General features: G+C 35.8%; 1 protein-coding gene across 1 annotated transcript in view; it reads left to right on the top strand.

Annotated features, from left to right (window-relative positions):
* The window catches only part of tenm4 (teneurin transmembrane protein 4), a 245,415-nt gene that overhangs the window by 67,944 nt on the left and 150,023 nt on the right, over positions 1-27,448 (top strand). Inside the window, exon 3 of the mRNA XM_016283213.1 lies at positions 7,371-7,643. Within this exon, the coding sequence (XP_016138699.1) occupies positions 7,371-7,643 (273 nt within the window). The remainder of the gene's footprint in view (positions 1-7,370; positions 7,644-27,448) is intronic.

Below are 27,448 nucleotides of genomic sequence, written 5' to 3' on the forward strand. Positions count from 1 at the left end.
TATTATTATTATTATTATTATTATTATTATTATTATTATTATTATTATTATTATTATTATTATTATTATTATTATTATTATTATTATTATTATTATTATTATTATTATTATTATTATTATTATTATTATTATTATTATTATTATTATTATTATTATTATTATTATTATTATTATTATTATTATTATTATTATTATTATTATTATTATTATTATTATTATTATTATTATTATTATTATTATTATTATTATTATTATTATTATTATTATTATTATTATTATTATTATTATTATTATTATTATTATTATTATTATTATTATTATTATTATTATTATTATTATTATTATTATTATTATTATTATTATTATTATTATTATTATTATTATTATTATTATTATTATTATTATTATTATTATTATTATTATCATTATTATTATTATTAAGTAATACTAATTATTTAGATATTTTTTTTGTACTTTTTCCAGATTTTACTATACAATAGTCTCATTACTATATATTATGATATTTAGTATTATATAGTATATATAATTGTTTTTTTATTTGCTCAATTTGTATTATTATATAATAATATATTATTATTATTATTAAATAGTATGAATTCAGTTGTTTGTTTGCGATTTTTCAGATTGTACAGTATAATAGTGTTACTATAGTATATATAATTATTTAATATATTTAATATTTCTTCATTGATTTGCATTTTTTCAAATTAAAATATAAATATTTTGATACATAATAATTAGTAGTAATAATATTATTATTATTATTATTATTATTATTATTATTATTATTATTATTATTATTATTATTATTATTATTATTATTATTATTATTATTATTATTATTATTATTATTATTATTATTATTATTATTATTATTATTATTATTATTATTATGATTGTGATTATGATTATGATTATTATTATTATTGTTGTTGTTGTTGTTGTTAATGTGAAGTCATATTTAATGGGTTCCATAAAAAAAACAGTGCAAATGTAGACTGAGACAACTGAAGTAAGGAGTTGAGTCATCCATCCTTGTTCTAAAATTGACTATAAATTGACATTAAAGCTGATATTTTTCAAATTTGCCTCCAGACCACCCTAGGGGACTCGAATCACATTTTCCCACCTCTGATGAGTTTGCATCCCTAGAGTAAAAAGTGAAGCAAACAATCTTTTGTTTGGATTTAAAATTTGTGTCTTGACAAACAGATATTTGGCATTAGAGCTTAAATTTGGGTCGTGACTCGTGAGTGCCTAATATTGCTCCTTATTTGACTGCTGCTTAAAAAAATAAAGTGTAAAAAGTGAGATTATAGAATAAACCAAGAAAATATGAAAGATTTTTCAGCATGATGATTCTCCTAAATGAAGTGTATTAAAACTTTTGATGGCAAGAATGCAATTAAATTGTAATCATCCCTGATACCTGTGTGCTTATTAGTTTCTTTTGAAGTGTGGAACGCTGCACCCTTGATCATTTTACTTGCCTACTTCATATTAAAGCACACATCTATTACATGTACTTGTTAACATGAGACAAACTATCATATGCTTTGGGGGAGCTCATCTCGCAGACTCGAGATCCACAGCACATCTTTCAGATACACTCGAGAGACTGATTGCATTCGAGCAATTAAGAGACACTGCCTGTGACGATTTGATCCGTCGCTAATATATTCCAGCCGTTCTGAAAAAGCAGTATCTAAAACCGGAGAGATAAAAGGAAAGCCGAATGCGGTGTTGTAGCTTTGCCATTAGCGTGCTGGGACTTTAATGAGAGGGGGGTGCCTTGAATGCTGATTCGCTGATGTCTTTTATGACCTTCTAATGTGTCCAGTTGATGGTGACCTGAAAAAATATCCACTTCCCCTCCATGAATACTAAATGCATTGTTGCTCTCAGCCACGCTAACTATTATTACGCTCGCTCTCAGGCATAAATCTATAATTTGCCGTTAGCTTCATCTAAACGGCTTCCTCTTTCTCGTTCCTTTGGCCTTCACCAGACACGAGAGCACTCTGAATGTGATGTTTACTGAGGTTTTGCACACTCAAGTGGGTTTGAGTGCTCCATTTTGAAAATAAAGTTCTCGTTAGTCTTTCCATGTTGATTAAATGTTGGCTAGTTTCATATATCGCATATTCTTTGTCAATTTGGAGTCATATACTGTATGAGAGAAGGTGCTCCGTTAAAGATGTTCTGTTGTGATAAATAAATAATAATGTGTTTCAAAACCTAGTGAGCTGCCTACCTAGACGGTGTTTTAAGGTGTCATAGGTTCACATTTTAGCGCAAAGGCTGTTCTTAATGATAGGTGACGCAGTTAAAGGGTTAGTTCACCCAAAAATTCTGTCGTTAATTACTCACCCTCATGTCATTCCAAACCCGTAAGACCTATATTTATCTTCAGAACACAAATTAAGATATTTTTGATCAAATCTGAGAGCTCTCTGACCCTGCGTAGACAGCAATGCAACTGCAATGTTCCCAGACCAAGAAATGTAGTAAGGACATCGGTAAAATAGTCCATGTGACATCAGTGGTTCAACCGTAATTTTACGAAGCTACGAGTGCGCAGAGAAAACAATAATAATTTATTCAACAATTCTTCTCCCATGAGTTACCGTCTTCCGCCATTTTGGAGAGTACACCAGAACGCAATCACGTGCATGCTGAATGTAAACAACGCTGATTACGTTGTTTACGTTCTGATGTCACATGGACTATTTTACCGAATTTCCTTGCTACGTTTCTGGATGTGGAAACGTTGCAGTTGCATTACTGTCTACGAAGGGTCAGAGAGCTCTCAGAATTGATCAAACATATCTTAATTTGTGTTCCGAAGATGATTGAAGGTCTGACGGGTTTGGAACGACATGAGGGTGAGTAATTAATGACACATTTTTGGGTGAACTAACCCTTTAAGCCCAAAATGTACTTAGTTTTGATGCCAATGCTTAGTGTACATGTATAACTGAACACATGGCTCTTCATAGTTTTTTTATAGGGTGTGCGAGCACGAATGGTCGACACATGCATACTAGAACATTTCATCCTTGTTCATCTTTGTAGTTGTGTAATTGCTCGCCATTGCGGTGTATGTTTGTTGTTATGTTTCTGATAGTTTGTTGTTGTTGTTCCGTCTGCACCATTTCTTCTTTTTAAAGTGTGAAACAATGGCTTTGCCCAATGTCGCCACTAGGGGTGGAACGGTTCAACTTACTCACGGTTCGGTTTGTATCACGGTTTTAGGGTCACGGTTTCGGTATGGTCCGGTACGTGCTAAGTTTAGGGAAAAACTATACTGTCAAATAAAAATAAAGAAAATAAGAATAATCTAACTACAAGCAACAGCACAAATAATTACAATAGAGTAAAGATACAAATCAAATAAACAGTGATTTTCATTTTTTTTTTAGGTAGGTCTAACATTAGTTTTTAGGTACAGAAATTGAATAAAGTAATGAAATATAAAACAGCATTGCATATTTGACTGTATAAATTAAACATTAATCTTTATTTAAGTTACAAAAGCTATTCAATCAAGAGCAGTGAGTGATTTATTTGTTGTTGCTGTTTGATTAATATTAAGAAAGTGCTGTCACTTTAAGACACTGTATGTACGTTATATAGGATATATAGCTGCTATAGCCGTTATATAGCTGCTATAGGATACTTACCAAGACGGGCATTTTGACATACTTTTTGTGTGAATTTGACCATTTAAACAGTACTTCAGAGAGAGCTTAATATTTGTGCGCGTTCTGAGGCGCGTGTTTGCACGCTTCGGATGAGCGCACGCACAAATCGTCTCACTGCGTGCACGAGCTCGTGTCCTTTGGATCTTAAATGTTTAAACTGGCAAAGTTTACATGAGTTTAGTTTAAACACAGATATCAACGTGTGCTGTTCAGGTCTCACCTGTGTGCGCACACTATCAGCACCCGTGTGATGACAGAATAAATGACTGCTCATATTCCAGCAAAAATACTCTAAAGGTTGCAGCGCCGAAAATGCACGTAACCAACTTGAACCTGTTAAGTGCGTGGAATTTTTTTTTCACCCTCACATGAAATTCCTGTTCGAGTGGATTTCTCTATATATATATATATATATATATATATAATTAATACAAATAAAAAAATCTATCACTAAGATATTTGTTTGTTACATAATTTTGTGTATCAAGATGCTACCATTAAATCACATAAAGTTATTCCATATAAACGAATAAATAAATAATTTATATAAATGATAGAATTTCTGTCATCGCTTAACAATCTCAGAGCTTATGGTAGTTTTTTTTTCTAGAAAGGTTTTTGTGTTATTGTAAAAAAAAATATATATATATATATATATGAAATGAGATGGAGAAAATAAATGGGATTTTTCTTCCAGACCCCTACTGTTGCAGTCTGTTCTTGTATGAATAACACAGATTGTATTTTCTGTCGTTGTGTCCTTGTGTGTTGTATCAGGGACGGACTTCTCTCTCAGAGACATGGCTTTTGGAGATCCCGTGCCGCCCCATATGGCAGCATATAGGACAGAAATGGGCCTTCCTCACCGCGAATACTCGATGAGCGTGGGATCAGACGCTGACACAGAAACGGATGGCATCATGTCCCCCGAGCACGCCGTCCGATGTGGCTTTTAATGATGAGACCTTTTTTGTAATCAGGCTCTCAAAAAGTATATAACAATTTGGATATAGATTTATCGGCCAACATATCGGTTATCGGCTTTCAAAAATAAAGAATAATCGGTTATCGGTATCGGCCAAAATTTTCATATCGGTGCATCCCTAATAATAATTTATTCAACAATTCTTCTCCCATGAGTTACCGTCTTCCGCCATTTTGGAGAGTACACCAGAACGCAATCACGTGCATGCTGAATGTAAACAACGCTGATTACGTTGTTTACGTTCTGATGTCACATGGACTATTTTACCGAATTTCCTTGCTACGTTTCTGGATGTGGAAACGTTGCAGTTGCATTACTGTCTACGAAGGGTCAGAGAGCTCTCAGAATTGATCAAACATATCTTAATTTGTGTTCCGAAGATGATTGAAGGTCTGACGGGTTTGGAACGACATGAGGGTGAGTAATTAATGACACATTTTTGGGTGAACTAACCCTTTAAGCCCAAAATGTACTTAGTTTTGATGCCAATGCTTAGTGTACATGTATAACTGAACACATGGCTCTTCATAGTTTTTTTATAGGGTGTGCGAGCACGAATGGTCGACACATGCATACTAGAACATTTCATCCTTGTTCATCTTTGTAGTTGTGTAATTGCTCGCCATTGCGGTGTATGTTTGTTGTTATGTTTCTGATAGTTTGTTGTTGTTGTTCCGTCTGCACCATTTCTTCTTTTTAAAGTGTGAAACAATGGCTTTGCCCAATGTCGCCACTAGGGGTGGAACGGTTCAACTTACTCACGGTTCGGTTTGTATCACGGTTTTAGGGTCACGGTTTCGGTATGGTCCGGTACGTGCTAAGTTTAGGGAAAAACTATACTGTCAAATAAAAATAAAGAAAATAAGAATAATCTAACTACAAGCAACAGCACAAATAATTACAATAGAGTAAAGATACAAATCAAATAAACAGTGATTTTCATTTTTTTTTTAGGTAGGTCTAACATTAGTTTTTAGGTACAGAAATTGAATAAAGTAATGAAATATAAAACAGCATTGCATATTTGACTGTATAAATTAAACATGAATCTTTATTTAAGTTACAAAACCTATTCAATCAAGAGCAGTGAGTGATTTATTTGTTGTTGCTGTTTGATTAATATTAAGAAAGTGCTGTCACTTTAAGACACTGTATGTACGTTATATAGGATATATAGCTGCTATAGCCGTTATATAGCTGCTATAGGATACTTACCAAGACGGGCATTTTGACATACTTTTTGTGTGAATTTGACCATTTAAACAGTACTTCAGAGAGAGCTTAATATTTGTGCGCGTTCTGAGGCGCGGGTTTGCACGCTTCGGATGAGCGCACGCACAAATCGTCTCACTGCGTGCACGAGCTCGTGTCCTTTGGATCTTAAATGTTTAAACTGGCAAAGTTTACATGAGTTTAGTTTAAACACAGATATCAACGTGTGCTGTTCAGGTCTCACCTGTGTGCGCACACTATCAGCACCCGTGTGATGACAGAATAAATGACTGCTCATATTCCAGCAAAAATACTCTAAAGGTTGCAGCGCCGAAAATGCACGTAACCAACTTGAACCTGTTAAGTGCGTGGAATTTTTTTTTCACCCTCACATGAAATTCCTGTTCGAGTGGATTTCTCTATATATATATATATATATATATATATAATTAATACAAATAAAAAAATCTATCACTAAGATATTTGTGATTAATATTAAGAAAGTGCTGTCACTTTAAGACACTGTATGTACGTTATATAGGATATATAGCTGCTATAGCCGTTATATAGCTGCTATAGGATACTTACCAAGACGGGCATTTTGACATACTTTTTGTGTGAATTTGACCATTTAAACAGTACTTCAGAGAGAGCTTAATATTTGTGCGCGTTCTGAGGCGCGTGTTTGCACGCTTCGGATGAGCGCACGCACAAATCGTCTCACTGCGTGCACGAGCTCGTGTCCTTTGGATCTTAAATGTTTAAACTGGCAAAGTTTACATGAGTTTAGTTTAAACACAGATATCAACGTGTGCTGTTCAGGTCTCACCTGTGTGCGCACACTATCAGCACCCGTGTGATGACAGAATAAATGACTGCTCATATTCCAGCAAAAATACTCTAAAGGTTGCAGCGCCGAAAATGCACGTAACCAACTTGAACCTGTTAAGTGCGTGGAATTTTTTTTTCACCCTCACATGAAATTCCTGTTCGAGTGGATTTCTCTATATATATATATATATATATATAGTGGGAGAACTTGCACAATTGGTGGCTGACTAAATACTTTTTTGCCCCACTGTATATATATATATAATTAATACAAATAAAAAAATCTATCACTAAGATATTTGTTTGTTACATAATTTTGTGTATCAAGATGCTACCATTAAATCACATAAAGTTATTCCATATAAACGAATAAATAAATAATTTATATAAATGATAGAATTTCTGTCATCGCTTAACAATCTCAGAGCTTATGGTAGTTTTTTTTTCTAGAAAGGTTTTTGTGTTATTGTAAAAAAAAAAATATATATATATATATATGAAATGAGATGGAGAAAATAAATGGGATTTTTCTTCCAGACCCCTACTGTTGCAGTCTGTTCTTGTATGAATAACACAGATTGTATTTTCTGTCGTTGTGTCCTTGTGTGTTGTATCAGGGACGGACTTCTCTCTCAGAGACATGGCTTTTGGAGATCCCGTGCCGCCCCATATGGCAGCATATAGGACAGAAATGGGCCTTCCTCACCGCGAATACTCGATGAGCGTGGGATCAGACGCTGACACAGAAACGGATGGCATCATGTCCCCTGAGCACGCCGTCCGACTCTGGGGCCGTAGCAACACCAAATCCGGCCGCAGCTCCTGCCTTTCCAGCAGAGCCAACTCCAACCTCACCCTTACTGACACCGAGCATGAAAATACAGAAAACGGTGAGTTTGAATGTCTGTATGCGCTCTTCACAGTTCGGCTCAGAGCAATATTACGGCACCAGGCACAAAGGGACGTCTCCAGTTTAGCACCACGTCAGTTCAGATTGAATGTGTGATGCCCCTTTTATATGGAAATCAAGTGTGGGTTGGAGAGGCGGATTTTGTGATTTATGGAAATAAGCGATGTAATACTATGATGATTCGAGTTCTGTGTTTTCTGTTTATCACTAACCTCCAAGTGCTATACAGAACTTTAAGAGTGATGGTATTTTTCCATCCCTTCATATTCAGCTCAAAACAATGTCAGCATTAAAAGCAAAAGCATTGTTATAAATGATTCTTATTCTTTCTTTCTTTCTTTTTCTTTCTTTCTTTGTCTTTTTTTATTTAAATGCTTTCAGACATTTTTTAGATTTAAAAAAGCATATTGCATATTGCTAAAAGCATATTGAAGCGTTTGTACTTTCTGTTAGGCCATGTCTTTGACACTTCTAATATTTTTCTTTTCATTATCTGGTGACCTTTCTTATACAAATTTGGATTTAATTCAATACTCCATTATATTTGCAGATGGATTAAGCACAATATTTCTGCGGTGAATAGAGATGAATTTATTATTAATACAGTGATTATAGTATGATGCATGAAAGTCTTTGCTTCATGTTGATTGACCAGTGCCAAACTATGATCCTGTCTGTTACAGTACGCAGTAAGCTACGAGAAACCATGTTTTACAGTGTTTTTACCACATTCTTGAGCACAGAGTCAGATCTAAAAAAAAACCCCATAAACATAGCAAATTGTAACACTTGTTTATTTTTTGTATTTTTTTTATTTTCATAAATTGTTTATGATAATAAACATAATAACCAGTACTTTTCTGAAGTAATGTAGTTCAGTGATGAATTATCCATATGTAACTGCAATAAAATTCATGTATTTTGCATTTTTCAGTAAAAATCTCCAAGGCATGTCTATGCGGCGGAGCTAGTAGAGGTCAGATGCTTTCTGATGAGATTAGTGGCTCAAACAGAGCAGGCAGCCATCCTGGATCCATCCTCCTCAAGCTCAGTGCTTCCAAATGGTCCCCAAGGGCCCAATGAGTGTCTTTGCTTGCATAGAAGGTCACATTGTACTGAGACAGTGTCACAGTAAAACTTGTCAAGAGCAGGGCCTGATTACGCTAGAGGAACCGCTCCAAGAACTGCAGGAATGTATGGGAAATCTCAGCATGAAATATTGAGTCTGTTATAAAGTAAGAACTTCCTATCGGGAATGCAAATGTTAGTTGTTTATTTCATGTGTTAAGGATTTAAACATTTATTAAACCAGGATACACATCTCTTACATTTGAATAATACAATTAACCTTTTGAAAAACTGCAGTTAAGTGATATTTCATGAATGGCCTTTGAGTTGTTCTGACTAGCAGACAACTCAAAAAAAAAAAAATTTCAGTATGTAGCCACTTTTTTAACAGAAAGTCAGTAAACTTGTAGCAAATGTCTTTTTTTTTTTTTTTGGTGTATATTAAATATTTGCTAGCTGTATGTATATATATATATATATATATATATATATATATAAAAAAAATTTTTTTTTAAGCATCACTGCTGCTATTATTCTTATTCATAGTCAGTATTACATTTTGGCACATAACTTTTCTTGTTCACGAAAGATATCTCAAATCATGTGGTTTGAGGAGACACTTGCTTTTACTTTTCTACGCAATTTGATATTCATATTTTGCTTGGAAGATGATAAAGTGGACCAAAAAAAAAAAAAAATCCCATATCTAGAGACCAGATTATCATTGACAATTGGGCTCTTTTGACCACCTGGCAACGTTTTTTGTTGTCTGGACCTAAACCGTTTTGTGGATATCCTCCTCTGTATCTATATCACAAGCCTCGACTTTTGAGAGCGAAATGTGATCTTTCTGCGAGGTTTCTTAGCATTTAAAGTCTTGAGTTTGGCACTCTTTATATCCGCAGCCTAGTTAAGCCTAAATCACGCTCTCGTTTACAATGTACCTTATGCATATTCACTGCCAAACTTTAATAGTGCCTATAACAGCCTTTAGAAATCACACATCAACGGCCCGACAACGAAACACTAATTGCCTTTTGCTCCACAGTCTCCCTGAAAGCCTACAAATAGTCTGTTTCGCACTGAAGACTGCGTCATTTTAGCTATTAGATTCTTATTTAAAATGACAGAGGTGTTCTTTTGTTCTGCATCGCATTTTATGCATAGACATCAGTGATGGACTTAAAAAGAAAATGGAATATGTCTGTCTGAACATCGTGAAACGCTGAGGTGAGGCTAACCCAAATGTGCGTTAAACTGGATTTGATGACTGTGAAAAAGAAAATGCCCTCCGTGTATATCTTTATTCGCAGCTTTACGTGTCTGTTTGACTGTTGTAAAGTAGGCATAATTCAAAATTGCTTTTTATTTTGTTCATTCAAGCAGAAACTCCAGTTGTGTTTACTGATTTTTGAGCTCATGTTTAATAATGTGCACTTTAAAGGGCAAGCTAACTGAAACCTATTGAGTTATCCAACCTACTTGTGTTTTATATCGTTATATTTAGACTAACACAAATTGAAATGTAAATGTTTTGTTTTTTTTGTGATGCAAGTTATTTTTGTATTATTTGGAATTCTTTTTTATATATATATTTTTAGTTTTCTTTTTTATTTTTAGTAGTTTTTGCTATGTGCTTTTGTCATTTTATTAGTTAAATTTTTTTTTTTTTATTTAGCTTTAATTTTTTTTTTAGTTTTGGCAATTGTAGTACTTTCATAATCATTTTAACTTAGAAAACCCATTTTCAATAGTGTAATAACAGCACTGGTAATTTTATGGTATTTGAATATTGTAATTATTCACTATCAAAGTAACCGTCACAATACTTTTATGCAAGTGAAAGAAAAACACACATTTCTTCTGGTTTCTACTGATCCTTGCATCAACTGGGAAGGCAAAGCCATTGTAATGCATTAGATCACATTGGAGATTAAAGTAAATAAATAAATAATGCTTTCTTAATGTTTAATTTATTTCACGTTGCCGTTGCTTTTAGAGCTCATTGGACTAAAAATATCAGAGGAGCGTCTTGGTACATAAAGAGGATTTCAGAATCACTCAGATTCATTTAGCAATTAGCTTTCATTTTCCGCTGTTAACATTCAAACTCGTGTTGTTTATCTCGCCAACGGTACATTCATTAGATATAGCATAATCCATTATCATGTAGCATGGATCTTAGGCAAATAGATTGCGAATTGTGTGTGTGTCTGTATGTGTTTGTGCAACCTGCTTATACTGACCCTCATGTCTAAGCAGATTTCCTCAGGCGCTAACGGTCAGACCCATTGCTGAGTCATTTTGATCGGGCATAGGCTGATCTTTTAGCAGCAAGCTGAACCAATTCTAGACATAAGGGCTGCTCGGGGCAACGTGCAAACTGTGTCAGAGCCCACAGACCCTTCACTGGCTGAGCTTTATGGGTATTTGCGAGTGCTACAAGCAATGGACCTCACTGGAAATTTAGTTAGTTCAGCCAAAACATGCCCTTATGTCATACCAAGCCTGTATTACTTACTTTTTAGCATAGAACACAAAACGAGATATTTTGAAGAATGTGCTAGTCGCCCTTTTCCGCACATTTACAATGAATGGGCCTAGAGCTTTTAAGATTTAAAAAAAGGTTACAAAAACACCGGTAAGCACTCTCACTTTTGTCTATCTGTGAACAATTAATGTTCAGTGTGCGTGATTCGGTTCGGCATGGGCGACAGGGAAAGCTGAGTTTGCATTGATCAGCAGGATATTTTCAGCTGCAGCCACATCACATGGTAACATAATACGCGCTATTCAAAGTTCGGGTCATTAGTGTAAATCGAACGCAAATAAATGGACGCTCACCAGCTCAAAATGGCTGTGATAGTCATATCTAAATTTGTTTACAATCTAGGGCTCATCTTAATGACATACTTAATCGATTTCTTCATTGGCGTGTTTTTGAAGGTGATGGGGTGGCATAGTGGTTAAATATCTATGATAGAAATCTGAAAGTTAAGGGTTCAACTACCGGAAAGGGTGGTTCGATTAAAGTGGAAATTTCTGGGACTTGATACCTCGCCATTAACCTCATCTTTCTCTGTGTTCTTCTTGTTTTAATATACCATATTCTGTTTTGGGTATGAAAAGACTTCTAAAAGACCACAACAATTAGGACAGGATGGTATAGTAAAAGTTATTATTATAATCAATGAATTATTATTATTGTGGTCAGTAGTAGTAGTAGTATTCACCTCTCATAATTATAATGATAACATTTTTTTAATATTTTTTAAAATAATATATATTTCACTTTGCTTATATTATCAAGTTTTAAACAGTATTTTTTTTTATATAGGCTATTGGATTTTCACATCTTACAAAAGTCTGCGGCTGGAGGTAAAACGATAAATGTATATATAAACAGCATTTTTTAGTTTTAATGAAAATCTGCTTTTTTTTTTTTGACGAAGTCCATTGATGAAACTCCCTTTTACACTATCATTGAAAATAATATTTATTTTTGTGGAAACTGTGATGCTTTTTTGGAAAATAATTCGTTGATAGTTGAAACAGCATTTATTTGAAATAGAAATAGTTTGCAGCATTTTAAATGTTTTTACTGTCACTTTTAATCAATTTAATGCATTCTTCCTGAATAAAAATATTCATGTCTGGAAGAAAAAAAAAACTTACTGACCCTAACCTGTCATAAAATGTCACCTGCTCAGTTTCTTCCTGCATTGTCATTAAAGACCAATATATCTTGTCTTTTGAGACCCCTCACCATTATGTAAAAAAATGTCATGATAATGAAGGTTTTTTAAAAAAAAAAAGACACAAAATGTTCTCTGAGGTGAAAAATGAATGACGACATGGTTTTCTTAGAGGCAATAACATTTTGTTTTTAAATGCATGATTAAGCTGGTGCCATCCATCAGAATTTTTCCCTTGGAGCTATATAACTGATAATGTTCTCATGTGATTGCGAGTTAATGCCTGTTATGGGGGCTCGGCACGCATGTTGAGCAATTGGGAAATAGAAGCTGAACCCTGGGAGCGGTAGATTAGCGTTTCCACCTTTGTTTCTTGCATTACGTGACTTCTTGCGGTTGTTTGTATAGGCTAAATTGACAGTTTCCTGCAGAATTATGCATGTAGAGACCGTCTCCGTTGTGCTTTGAAAACGGCGGTGTGAACTTGAAGGGCAAAAAGGATCAGAAGATCCGAAAAGAAGTTTGATGTACGCACACGGCACAATCTACAATTGCTCTCCCTTATTTTTGTTTGAAGTGAGGAAGCTATAATTGGTTAATTTGACTGAAACTGCCTCTGCGTTGGTTCTTTGTAGAGCCTGTATAAGATGTCACTTCTGAGGTTTAGTACTCGCTGGAAACTTTGAACTGCTTTTGAACTGCTGAAAGATTGAGGTTAAGAGGGACTCATGGGGAGTGATCAGTGTTGCTGTAATTGGGGATGTTGACAATAAGACAAATGTGCTACTATAGATCCTCACTGTAACTTTAAGCTCAGCAGACAAGCAGTTAGACAAAGTTACTTCTGTATCCTCATAGCATATGAGTTTTGGACTATAGTTTTGGGCGTCTAATGATAAAAAATCTGTCTCATTTCGAAAAAATATGCTTCGCTTCAATCTGGCTAATAGTGTGAATGCTGCTCCATTGTGCATCTGTCACAGACTTGATAATTACGGTTTGCACAGTGTGGCTGGTTGGCAAAAAGGGGGATTTATTGTTCATCTTGGGTGTATTTTTTTATGTTTTGTTCTAAATTAGACTGGTGTCATGGTGATATTGAGCTAGGAAGAATATGACTGTGCCCACCAAGAAAGTGATAGTGTTACCATAGTGTTAAAAAAAAAAAACATGTATCAATTCAATACTATGGTATTCTATAATTTATTTTGGAGTACTGAGTAAATGATCTTTTTTTGTGAAAATACTGTTGTATTAGCAAGGAATGTACAGAATAATGGCATTTAAAAGTAGACTATTAACCTCATGAAAAAAGACCAGGAAAAAAACTGGATTGTCAAGTAGTAGTCATCCTAAAATCCCCTTCAAAACCAGCAAAACAGTCAAGGTGATCTCCTTAGGCTGGTTTAAGCTGTGTTTTTAACAGGTCTGGTTTATATCAGACAATCAGATATTAATGAAGTGAATACAATACATAACTCATGTTTTGCAAAACTCCCAAAGTGAAATTCAAAGTTCATTGAGTGGCGCTAGATGCATTTTCAGTTTTATTCGAAATATATAAATGTTAATCTGGCAAATTTCTTGTAAGTATATCATTAAATGAAATATCTGGTGAGTGGCACAAAAAGGTTAAAGGGGTAGTTCACCCAAAAATTTAAATTCTGTACTCACCCTCATGTCGTTTCAAACCCATAAGACCTCCGTTCATCTTCTGAACATAAATGAAGATATTTTTGATGGAATCTGAGAGCTGTCTGACCCTGCATAGACAGCAACGCAACTGAAATGTTCCCAAGTCCAGAAATGTAGCAAGGAGATCTGTAAAATAATCCATGTGACATCAGTGGTTCATCTGCAATTATACGAAGCTACGAGAATACTTTTTGTGCGCAAAAGAAAAAAAAAAAACATCAACCAAATAACCATGCGTCACACGGATACTCTGGTTCCGTTCAGATCAAATCACAACAACGTAGGAAACAGATCCGGCGTGATGCAGCTGACACAGACCAGCATACGTTTACGTCCAGCGGATATTCTCCAAAATGGCTAAATGTTTTTTTTTTTCTTTCTTTTCTGGACTTGGGAACATTTCAGTTGTATTGCTGTCTATGCAGGGTCAGACAGCTCTCAGATTCCATCAAAAATATCTTAATTTGTGCAAGGAAAGCAATACATATGTTGCTGGGTATGTGATGCAAACATCAAAATGTGTTAGTTTACAAATGTATTAGTTTAAAAATCATACATAATGGTACAAATCATACATTGTAGTGTTTTGAGGTCATACTATTGTACAAGGAAAAGAAAAAAAGGTTTTATTAAACAATAATCTGCATCGGATTTGTATGTACAGGTATGTTTTTGAAGTTTTTCTAAAATTTAGGTAGAGGCATAGTTAGAAGTTTTAGACATGCTAACGTGCTAACAGTTAGCTTACAGTTGATTATCCTACACTGTAAAAAAAAACTGACATTTACGGTAAAATACCGGCAGCTATGTTTGCCAGAACTTCACCGTAAAAATATGGTAGCAACAGTTTAGGTTTTACAGATTTAACTTAAATTCACAATAAAATACCGTATTTCATTAACTGATGTAATGTTAATAAACCAACATATTGAAGTGTCAATATCTGTTTTGAACCATTGAAATGCACTGATAACCACCAAAAACTGGTGGTGATGAGAACGTTCCATGATGAACCAAAGCTCATCACAAACAGCTTTTCTACGAGCTGAGGAGGGCAATATTTATATATAGAAGGTGCACAGTCTCATTCACACAAACACTAAACACCATAATGGTGACACACATGATACTGAAATAATGCAATAACATTAATTTAACAACATTATATGTAAGATTAACCTCTAATGTATACAACTGATAAGAAAAATCTAAGAAGAAACATGTTATTTTATCAAAAAAAACATAAAATATGAAGTGTCATGCAGGGAATTCTGGAAGTGTCAATTTACGTTTTTTCACTGTACATTTTTTCCCCCATATTTTTAACAGCATTTTAATGTAAAATTACATTAAATGTAATTACATTTGTTCACCAAATATAGTATATAGAAATTTAGTGTTAACCAGTTAACAGTCTTTTACTGTTAAAATCACAATCATTTTTTACAGTGTATCAATGTGACAAACTCATGTCCACAACCAAAAGGAAATGGACAGACTAATTACCGAGTAATTTACTCACCCCCTTGGATTCAGATGTCTTTCACTTGCATCCTAATTGAACTCAAAATTATGATCTGTGAGTCATTTCTTGTGATCACTCAGTTTGGTTAAATTAAAGGTGCATCACCGTTCCTGCGACCCCAAGGGAAGCACAAGCAGGCTTCATATTTGATATCTCCTTCACCTCACTTGTCTTTTGAACCATTTCCCCTGAGCACTGCCGCCATATTATCAACCCACAAAGTGAAGTTAAATCAGACTGCTATTAGATGAGATATTTCCTCCCTTACAGGAGGGGTTCAGAAAGGCATATGGTGTACAATGGTGTGAGATAGCAGCCACAGAGAGATGAGGTTACAGAACCTGACCTTGAGCAGTGAGCAGACAAAAAACAGGCTTTAAATGCTAAGAAAAACCTATTATAAGATCTTGAATTATAGTATTATCCTTATTTTAAATATAATGTAACTATGTCAGTGTTGTTATGGTTAACTAAAACTGTTTTGTTAATTTAAATAAAACTAATAACAATTACAAAAGCACAAAACAAAATTACTTCACTTAAAATTCAAATTAAATATATAAAAAGAAAAGCTAAATAGAAAATATGAATAAATAATGCTAAAATAACACTGGCCATGTTAACCTTGCTGAGGTTGAACATGAAATTGTTTTGTGCAATACTGAGATCACCGCTTATGCTGTTTAAATAGTCTACTAATTTTTTTTCCACTAAAGCAATTAGCATGCTAACACTTTTATGTAGTATAGTGCAAAAAACAGACAACAAAAGTGAGAATATTTATTGGAACCCAAACAAAATAAGGTGTTTGCAAACTCTTGGCCGTGACTTCGTGAGCGTTATGTCAGGTGTGAATGTGACTCGTAACAAATTGCATGTTATTTTTTGCACTTAAGAACTGATTTGCTGTTGCAGCTGAAATATTAATGTGGGTTAATTTCATGGTATGGCAAAGAGTTTGCACTCTCACTTGATATCATGCTGATTTTAGTCCTGACCTTTTATTTTAATAACAGCTAAGGATATAATTTTTTCTATCTCTTTCGATATGTATTACTTGTTAGTAGTTAATACCGTTGCTCATACCAAGATAAGGGATTTGAACAAGGCGTTTAATCTAGTGTTTCTAGCCTTTTTTTAATTTGGAGACCCCTAGCAGTCCAACAAAATATTCAAAGGCCCCTTTTACCCTTTATAGTATTAACAGAACTGTAATATTAATTAAAATATTTTGTTAACAGATACTGGGAGTGCCAATATAGCTAAATTAAATACACACATTTGTGATTCCATAACTTTCAAGAACTGCATGTTCTAAAAACAAAACATAAGCTTTGAAGTACCACGGTATTTAAATGATGTACTAAACAACATATTTTCAAAGTTGACAATTCAGCATGAAAGGCCAGAGAAAAAATACAACCTGTAGTGGTTTGCTGCTTTTAGTTTTAGTTGGTTTGTCAAATAGTATCCCAGCATAGCTAACTGATAAGTTTCCAAAACTCCCTCAAAAACCGTAAAACACACAAGCTAATCTACTTAGGTCTGTTTAAGCTGTGTTTTTTAATAGGTCTGGTTTAGATAAGACAATCTCCCAAGCCAAAACTCCATAGTAGTTACACAGCAACATGCTACAAACTAAAAGAAAAAAAAAAGTATTTATTTATTAATTTTTTTGCTGGTTTGTGCCAGTTTATGCGTCTAAGCTTGTCATTCATCTTGGCCAAGCTGTTATTCAGTTGGCTTAGCTTGTGGGACAGCTGGGCTCTTAGCCTGACCAGCTTGAAAAGTTCTCAAAACCATTCTAAAACCAGTAAACAGACCAGTCTGGCCACATTGGGAGACCAGCTAGGACCAGCAAACATTTTTTTCAACAGGGACTTACAACTCCTTACCATCATTAGTAGGAGGCTATTTATACACAACAAGCACCACTCCACCAATTTCTTCAGACAATATAACAATCACGTTTATTTTTACACATTAGGACTGCAGCTGCATTTTGCTTTGAGCAATATGTTATCAACATCTTTCTCGTTTGAGGTGCATGTTTTGTTGCTTTGAATTAAACGGCATTGCAGCTATCACATCAAAGCACACTGTTATGAACACATCTCTTTGTAGTAATCATTGTTATAATTAACTGCAAAACATTTCCTCTTTCATGTAGCCATTGACATCTTTAAAAAAATAAAAACAAGATTGTTTGTATGCATAAACTTTATATACGTTTTTGTTTTCTGCTGATTCCCGAGTTGACTGTTGACAAGTGCTAAAAAGTGGTCATGCTTGCGTGAGAGTGCAAACATTACTTCAAAGCAGACACCAGTGCCGGGGACTTGCGATTCGATTAATCACACTCATGGTTCTTTTTTAATGTTTCTATTTATTTGTTTACTCCTTTTGGCTTCAGCTTTTCCTCAGATGGTGGATTAGCAGAGTTAGTGCTGCCTCATTTGACAGCTCATTCTGAGACTCTAAAGACCCTGGTGGACAATGCAGGCCTGTTATCTGCTGTGCTCCATAAGCGTTAGGTTTTGACGGCACAGACGCCTCTCACTAACATTCGATCAGAGCCCAGAGAGCTTCCTGAATACTGGGACACACTACTGCCGCTGCCGCTAATCACAAACCACAGCAGTTTGCTGAATCATAAAGCCAAAATGCCACATTCTCTTACATTAGTCTAATGCTTGTCTATTGCTAGTTGGTAAATAATCCATTGGTATGCGTGCATATGCGTGTTATGTGTCTTTATATACAGCAGTTAGTCTTGCAGTTTGTTAGTTTTTCTCAGAATTGGGTCCGTGTGGACAGATCCAAATATCTTGGATTGATATTAGATGTCGTGCCGTTGAGGAATCGTGTGAATATGAAGCAATTTTCCATCTTTCCTTCAGCTAAAAATCTGTGTAATGGGTTTCTGCCTTTCACAATGACAGACATTTCTTATTTATTATGCATGCTCAAATGACTGTAATTAACACGTATCTGACTGACATCAAAATGTGTGTCATCGACCCTCGTACGTAAAAATATGATATGAAGTATGAGTCAGACCCAAGAGTGAAATAATAGATATGGAAAAATGCATAAAAGCCACAAGTAATAAAGTGTAATGGGGTTTATTTTATCATAATACATCACATTTTGGTTTCCCAGCTTAACTAGAGTTATTAAACAGGCTTTGCCTTAAGCATCACTGTGGCTTTAACTAGAGACAATAGTGTTTCATTACTGCACACAATTGAAAACAAACCAGAAATTGCATTACATGACACTCTAATTTCAATCAAATTAATTGCATTTCTTCTATGATATTAGGCTTGGCATTTCGTTTGGCTGAAAGAGCACATTATACATATATATGTTCAATCCAGTTAAATTCATTCTGTACCGCTTATTGTACATGCACACCATCCCAAAACCCCAGTGAGCAAGTTAAATAAGACAGTGACGAAGCAAAAGTCCTTAAGATAGCAAGCAGAGAAGGATTAAACCTTGGGAGGAACTAAAAGGAAATCCATCCTCTTGTTAAGCAAGTTTTTGGAAATATTTCTGGGTTATTTCTAGCCATATGATTATTAACAAAATCTATAAGAAGGGTATAAAACGTCTCTAGGTTACATATGTAACCATGGTTCCCCGAGGGAACGAGACGCTGCGTCGAGTCGCTTTGGGAACGTCCTTGCGTGACCGCGTTCTGAAGCACGTGTCAAATCCGTCCAATGGAGCAGTGAGACGTCACGAGCAGGGTGACATAAGCACCAGAAAGCATAAAAGCGCATCCGGCCGGGCGCCACCCAGCTTCGATGAAGTAGCGCCTGCAGGGATGCAGGGAGTATGGCAAAGAGACGCAGCGTCTCGTTCCCTAGCAGAAGCTGGGTGGCGCCCGGCCGGATGCGCTTTTATGCTTTCTGGTGCTTATGTCACCCTGCTCGTGACGTCTCGCTGCTCCATTGGACGGATTTGACACGTGCTTCAGAACGCGGTCACGCAAGGGCGTTCCCAAAGCGACTCGACGCAGCTCGAGTTCCTGAAGGGGAATCTAAACTAGGTGTACCATCATCTTTGTTTTGATTTAGATGATTATAGTTTTAAATATTTAATTATTTATATGTATTAATGTTTTTATGAATTTCACATTTTATGATTTAAAGAAAAAAAAAGGCATTTGGAAAAATTATAAAAATAATAAAGAAATCCCAAAGTTTTTCTTCCGAGACTTAGTTTAAATTTAATCTTCATAAAAAACAGGCTCAAATGTCCACACTTGAAACTTGAGAAGTACTAATGCTTCAAACTATCTTCTGCCATTAAGTCTAGATTCTAGAAGGAAAATGTAGCAATTATCCGCTCCAGGAAAAAAAATAATACAGAGTTCTGGCATGAAACTCTAGATGGCACTGTCTGATAGGTCTAACTCAATCTGACCTAATGACATCATCACATGGCACAGCTGATTGGTTCTCTCCTGTATCGGTAGCCAATGAGCTCGCTGCTCAACATTCAAATACATGACTAAGGCTTGCCGTAGCAGTTGCAGCTTGCTTCAGAAACCCTCCACCTTCCCCAGCTCCACCTGTATAGATCTGCTACGAGGTGATTCATGTATGCTATATGGGGGTTATTTCATGTATGTTATATTTGTAGCAGCGATATTTCTTACATGCTCACAGCAGCATGTTGTGGATGTATTGGCAGTAGCAAGTCTCGGTACTTGCTCTGCCGCAGCAGCAGCATAGCAGATCTATTCCGCCAAGACCAAATACATTAACATTGTCATGTACATTACCATGCCAATCCCTCCGAGAGTGGTCATGACAGAACTATGTTTTAAAAAAGTAAACAAAGGAAAAGGAACATAAGCTTTATTAGATTTGCTTCCCAGTCTCCCAGAATGAATGTTAATGATGAAGTGTCTTTCAGCAACAGTAATAATGAAAACAAATGTATTACTTTCTGCCTCTGTGCTGTTAGAGAGAAATGATTGTCAGAGCTAATATGATTAGCATGCAACCTCATGCATAATCAGAAGTCAGCATTGTCAGCAATGACTGGCCAATATCTTTTGCTAAATTGCAATGTTTTAGTAGTAATAATTTTATAGACAGTGACATGACAGTTGATGGACGTATGTTCTATTAATCTAGCAGCTAATGACTGTGGATGTACTGTAATATTCAACAGTTACACCCAGAATGAGATAGAATAAGGAGACAAGCCACTCATAGGAAAAAATAATATTTGAAATGTAGAAAATAACTTTGTTACAATAACCAGTTGCCTTGTTGACAGTTGATCATTTTGTTCTAGAGTGAAAACTGGACCAACTATTTTAAGCTTAAGAACAATTATGTATACATATCAATGTAGTTAAAATTTGTTTAAAGTATTAACTGGCAAAAAAAGTCCAAAAAACAAGGACTTTTTACCTACTCGCAGAAGTTTCATAAAGCCAACTGGATTCCATGAGGCTGAAACTACTGAAATGTAACCTTGCCAAAGAGTTTTGTTGAAATTTCTGCCTTCCAGTACTGAAGTCGACAGAAGCTGTACTTGGATTACTGAAAAATAGCTGCAGGGAGACATTGCCTAGATAGCCATTGAATGGACAGAGTTGCTGTAAAAAGAACACACTTGACGAACTATTTGAAGCTAAGCTGGTGCTCTTGAAGGGAGAAGACTATCATAGACCGCCCTCTGTATCATCTTACCAGTTGCTGCGTTAATGCTCATAATGAGGCTGAAAATGAGTCATTTAGCTCAACCTTCTGGCAAGTATGTGTCTCTAAAAGTAGTCTCTGTTACAGAACAACCTTGGGTCCGATGCCCATTAAAAAAGAAGCTCAGGGCTTGCCTTTTTAAGGACACTGAGGTAGTGAAATGCCACTGTCTACCTAGTGTCAGTCAGGAGGGTTTTGGCGTGAGTTCGGTTTTATTTTAGCCTTTTCTTTCCCTCAGAGCTGCTCACAAAGCCCTGCTGTCACCATCTCTCCGGCAGCCTTATCGCAGCTGTATGGATGGCTTGCTTTTTTACAGGTTACACAAGCACTGCTTTCCTCAGTTTGACCTCAAACAGACCGCATTCACAGAGGGCAGGAGCAAAAAAGCAGGTTGACCTATAGCAAAAGAAACCTGTGTGTTTTCACTTTTTCATTGTTTATCATAGCTTTCGGGAATTGAAACTAGAAGTGAAACTAGAAATATCAGAACTGTGAGTAACCGAGTTTTGTTCACCAGTGGGATACACTAAATTCTTTACGCTAACAAATCTTTCTAATTAAATCTTGTATGATAAATTATATGATATCATATGTCTTAAAACTTTCGCAGATTTACATATTTTATAGTTGTTTATCCAACTACAGTAGCGATTCAGATTAGGGGTTGGATTTGAGTTACACAGGCTGTACATTTAGGTTGCATATTTGTACGATCCAGCTTACGTTTCTTATAGATTTGTCATTTTGTACAAACTATTTTCCTGGATTTTTGGAATACATCATGTTGTTGATTACTTTTAGCAAGGGCACATCCACATGAAGGACCAAGACAAATAAACAACTCTTTCAAGCTATGCTATAGATTTATGTTAGGCTTTTACATTTTGTTTGACCCAACTTATATACGATTTCTTATGAATTATGAATGCACCATTTTTTATGAATTATTGCGTATTCTGTATGAGGTTGTTGATACTTGAGATTTGCAAGGACATGTTCACATGAAGGACTGTGAAATCAACTCTTTCGATCTTTACGGGGTTTAGGTTTAGGTTTTATGTTTTTATATGACCCAACTTGCGTGATTTCTTGTGAATTTGCAATTTTGTGTGATTTATTCCGTATTCTGAACGAGATAGAGTTGCTGATACTTGAGTTTTGCAAGGGCATGTCCACACAAAGGACAGTAATGATAGTGAATAGTTGTGTAAAGTTCATGCCATAATAGCGACGGCCCAAGTTGGGGGGCTTCCCAGGTGCGCATGCAGTCAGAATTTGTGCTGACTGGAAAACAAGGCCTCAGCCGAACCTCATCAGTGCAAAAGTTTGCCGGTCGAAGTATCTGTAATGAGCTGTTGCTCTACTTCTCATTACTAGGTCCAAGAGAGGACCCAACAGGAACAACACATAAATCAAATACAGGCCTTTCTGTTTTAGAAAAGGGACAACAAATGAGAAAATGGGCTGTGCTTCTCCAATAAATTAGTCTGTAGAGGCTGTGTCATTATTGTAATGATATATGATACGATATGTTTTTTTTTTTTTCCATCATGGTATGACTTATTGGCTCAAGTATCCATTTCCAAGCAGGTGAGGTTGGGGCTTGCTGCTAAATTAAGGCTTTGCACCAGAGATATGTCACTCAAAATTTAATGGAGATACTGTTTGTTATATTATCCCTCTTTTGTGCATTTGATATTTAAACCATTAGCAACCCACGTACTGTGTAAACTAACGCAGCAGGAGGGTCTTTCTCATCCCCTTACATTTCATGCTTTTATTTCACACAGATTTGTTTTGTGACTGATTTGTGTTATGTTTGAGACAGAAATAGTCACAGAAATGGCTCATTACCCCATTCCATTAATGGAATAACAATTCGTATCAATCATTTATATACAATAGTTTTCTTCGGGATAACTCTGGTAATGTGCTGTTGCGTATGAATTCTATTATGCGCGTTCTTCGCTTTCATGAAAGCAGTCCGAGTACGTTTTCTTGGATGGTGGTCTCAGCAAATGTGTGGAGAATGGATCAATACTTCATCCCTAGCTAATCGTAAACCATGGCAACAGCTCGAGCTGGCAGAGATTGGTCTTGTACTGAGCTTTAAAGAGAAATGCAGTCTTAAAAAGTCAGGATATTGCAAAATTAGCATTTAGCCTTAAGGCCTGATGCTTTTGTCTTTCGGTTTGCACAGAGAGATTTTGAAGTGTGTACATCTGTATGGATGATGGTAGGTGATCCTGCACACCACTGAGGTGTTGTCTTAAGTTTGTTATTACTGAAAAGACGAAGAAACAATGCTAATAATCAGTGTTGGGGAAAGTTACTTTTAATAGTAATGCATTACAATATTGCGTTACTTCCTAAAAAAGTAACTAATTACATTACTTAGTTCATTTTTATTGAAAGTAATGCATTACATTACTTTTGCGTTACTTTTTAAATCTGGGCAGGGCTTGATTGTTTGTTTTTAATATACAAAGTTCTATTTTTGGCAAATGTAAAAGCCCTTTCACACCAAAAGCCTCAGGCTGAAGGACATGTAAATTCACGTCTGTACAGTAGAACGCAGAAGAAGAAAGTTCAACACTCTTCAGCAATAAAAAAGAAGAAGAAATGTTAGTTTATCTTGTGTAATGTTTGCTTATTAGTATGGTTGAATTGGATCATTGAAGGTGAGCAGCAAATTGGTTAATAAAATGGGATTAAATACATCAAGGATATTTGTGTTATTTAACATATTTAATTATTACAGCTTTGCATCATATTCTGAGTTGCTTTTAACTGTTTTTTACTGTAAGTGTTATTTTGAGGAAAATGTAAATCTGATTTTTGTGTGTGTGTGTGTGTGTGAGTGAGATGAATTAAAGCATGTTCACGTTTATTCTAGAAGTAAAGTAAAATCTTACTCCCAATTTCTCTCAACATGGGCACAGGAGAGCTGCCAATCAATAAATGGGGGAAAAAAGTAACTGGCGTTACTTATTTGAAAAAGTAACTCCGATATGTTCTTGTAAATTAAAAAGTAATGTGTTACTTTACTAGTTACGTGAAAAAAAGTAATCTGATTACGTAACTCGCGTTACTTGTAATGTGTTACCCCCAACACTGCTAATAATAATAAAATATAACTACCTATATATGCATAGTTAGGATAGTAAAACAGTTCCAAGGAAGAAGAAAATGGAAGGAGAAAACATATTTTGTTGTCAATGTTAACCACTACAGTATTTTGGCTCAAAGACATCTGTGGCTTGGTAGAAGCTAGCCAAATTAGCCAGATGCCAACGTGTTGGACAGGTTGCCTGACATCCTTGAAAATCATGAACAAAAGTTCAATGACTATGTTAAATGTGCGTCCACTTGCAGTGAGCTTAAACGTGGTTTATGACAACCACAATTTGTTTTGTGCTGCAAATTATTTGCCAAGCGCATCAAAATTCAGGAGACATATGGGGCCCATACTTGTCAATTTTCCAGTTCAGCCTATGTAATTGCAATCATTGTGTCTATTGTTGGGTCTATGCAGTTCATGCTAATATTGATACATTTCTGGACGTTTATGTTCACTTGTATTCAATTGAACAATTTAGGAATGGAGTTGTGTGTCCACAACCAGACATGAACCACTATGCTTTAAGCTCAATGCACACTGTAATGCACAATGACAAATTTCTGGCATAAAAATGAATTTTTATCATCATTGAATTCATGAAGTGAACTTTTGCCTGTATGGCATTCACGGTTTTGGACACAAGTACAGAATGATATCTGTGACTGGTCTTATGTCGCTTCTCGTCTGTTGTCGGCCGGCTTTGTCTATGCTGAAGTCTTGGCTACCATTTATTGTACAGTCTGGCAAGAAACACTGTACATGTCGAACAGTCTGCCTGGTCTGTCGCTTTGAGATCGCATCATACAATCTGTCATTACATTAGCTTAACGATTCAAAAAACCATACAGCGTATAGCGGGCTTTAGTTAGCTTGTGAATAAATCTGTAGTTGTCAGGAAAATTCAGCTGTCCATCTTTCATCATAGCTCCCTGCTGAGAGAAAAGTTTTACATTTCCGCACGTCTTTTATATAGAAGCGGTGCATTAGAGCCACATGATCAACTGTGTGCATCTTTCTGCAGGGTGTATTTTAGCATTTTATTAGGCCAGGCCCTCAATGCACAGAGGCGCCATGGGTACGGGTATGGTGCCATCCTCGCGCATCGACACCGCAGGCTAGCCACATGCAGCACTAATGAGCTGCTTATATTTGCAGGCTTGGCTTGCGCTCTCCACCACCAAAAGTAAACTTTTGAGTCTTTAAGAGGATTGTGAAGGATTTCTTGATTATTTTTGTCCTTCGCAACAGGCCAAATGCAACCCGCAACTGACAACCTCAGAAAGAACACAAGCTAATTACGTGTTATGAGCATTGTTGTGGCTAGAGTTAGCCATGTTCACTCTGGTGGCTACTGAGAGAGTAACTACTAGATGAATGTGTTTTAAACTGATTAACACGAACTGGCCTCTTTGATGTGGGAGCGTGTCTAGAGAGCTCCGCCGAGGAAGCATGGAGGCGATTAGTAGACGTTTTTTAGGCCATTTGCTCTGTGAGATGGGACCTCAGAGGAGATGCTCGCTCAGTTCAGGGACGAAAAAGCTCCCACGTGCCAGTGAGGGACGGGAGGATGGTGGCGGCGAGCTCGGAGAATATCGTTAACGTGAAGCGATGAAGAGATGTGAACCTGCCCTTCGTATTCCAGAACAAAGAGAGCCCTAGGGATGTTTGAATGGGCTATCTTGAAGGGGATTTGGCAGTGTCAGCCCTTGTCATGTCATGCGAGCTGAGTGTAAACATCAATAGCAGACAAGAAAAGATCAGACGGATCCAGATTTCAGTCTTAAATCCTGACAGCAAAGACTCTGAAGGCTTTATCGGTGTAGGAACATTGCTGCTTGGAGCTCAGAATATCTGTCTGAGTGCAAGTTGTTGGCTGGAGAATATTGTAAGATATCTGCATGCAAATTTATGAATTTAAGTTTTATTGTTAGGATTAGCAAAGAATATTGTTGTCAAATGCAACCAATAAATATTGCATAACCATTTTGTTTATGCTAATTTTGTTAGCATTTGATATTAGCACACAAATACTTTGTAAATATGATTGTATGAGCTACAAAGCTGTAAAATAGTCAATGTATGCACACTTGTGACCACACATCAGTTGAATCATATGCATATACATTATAATCAGTGTTATTTTAGTATCATTCAGATGCTATTATAATTTTATTAATATTTTGTTTCTGTATTTGTATTTTCCTTTCTCATGTAAATTTTTGTAATTTATGCATTTTTTGCTGTATAAAAACATGGACGTAGTGTCCGTAACGTCACCCGTAGGTTTCTGAAGAGCGTTTTTGAAGCCTAAAGTAGGGGGAACCGGCTGTCGCCATCTAGGTAGTGCGTCACCACACGTCACTCCCAGATAATCGAAAATGGGCAAAGAGGCAGGAGCTGGTTGCTGAAACCACGCCCACCTAGCTCGACTGTGGTGACAGAAGCGGCAATCCACCTGCCACTCAAGTGGCCACACCCTTAATTATGCAGAACTATAAGGCTTAATATAATTTAAACAGATGAGTTATAAAAAAATTCACCCCCCTCACAGTTGTCATGAAAGGCAAAATTAGCTATATAGACCAAAACCACTTTTTGTACCAGGCTGTAAACATATTTTTTTCTGCTGTAAAGTTGGGCGTTTTAACTTGGGGAGTCTATGGGACTGACTCCCTTTTGGAGCCAGCCTCTAGCGGCCAGTCGATGAATTGCAGTTTTAGTCACTTCCTTGTTGGTTTCACGTCATTTCAATTATTTATTTTTTTTTTTTTTCAGCTTTAATTTTAGCTATTGGTAAATAAACCAGCTGAAAAAAAATTGTTGTATGTTATTTTATTTAATTTAACTTTTATTTAAAGGGGTCATATGATGCGATTTTCAAGTTTTCCTTTCTCTTTGGAGTGTTACAAGCTGATTGTGCATAGATAAGATCCCTGAAGTTGCAAAGACTAAAGT

The sequence above is a fragment of the Sinocyclocheilus grahami genome, unplaced genomic scaffold (assembly GCF_001515645.1).
Source record: "Sinocyclocheilus grahami isolate Dianchi unplaced genomic scaffold, SAMN03320097.WGS_v1.1 scaffold171.1, whole genome shotgun sequence".
NCBI lineage: Eukaryota > Metazoa > Chordata > Actinopteri > Cypriniformes > Cyprinidae > Sinocyclocheilus > Sinocyclocheilus grahami.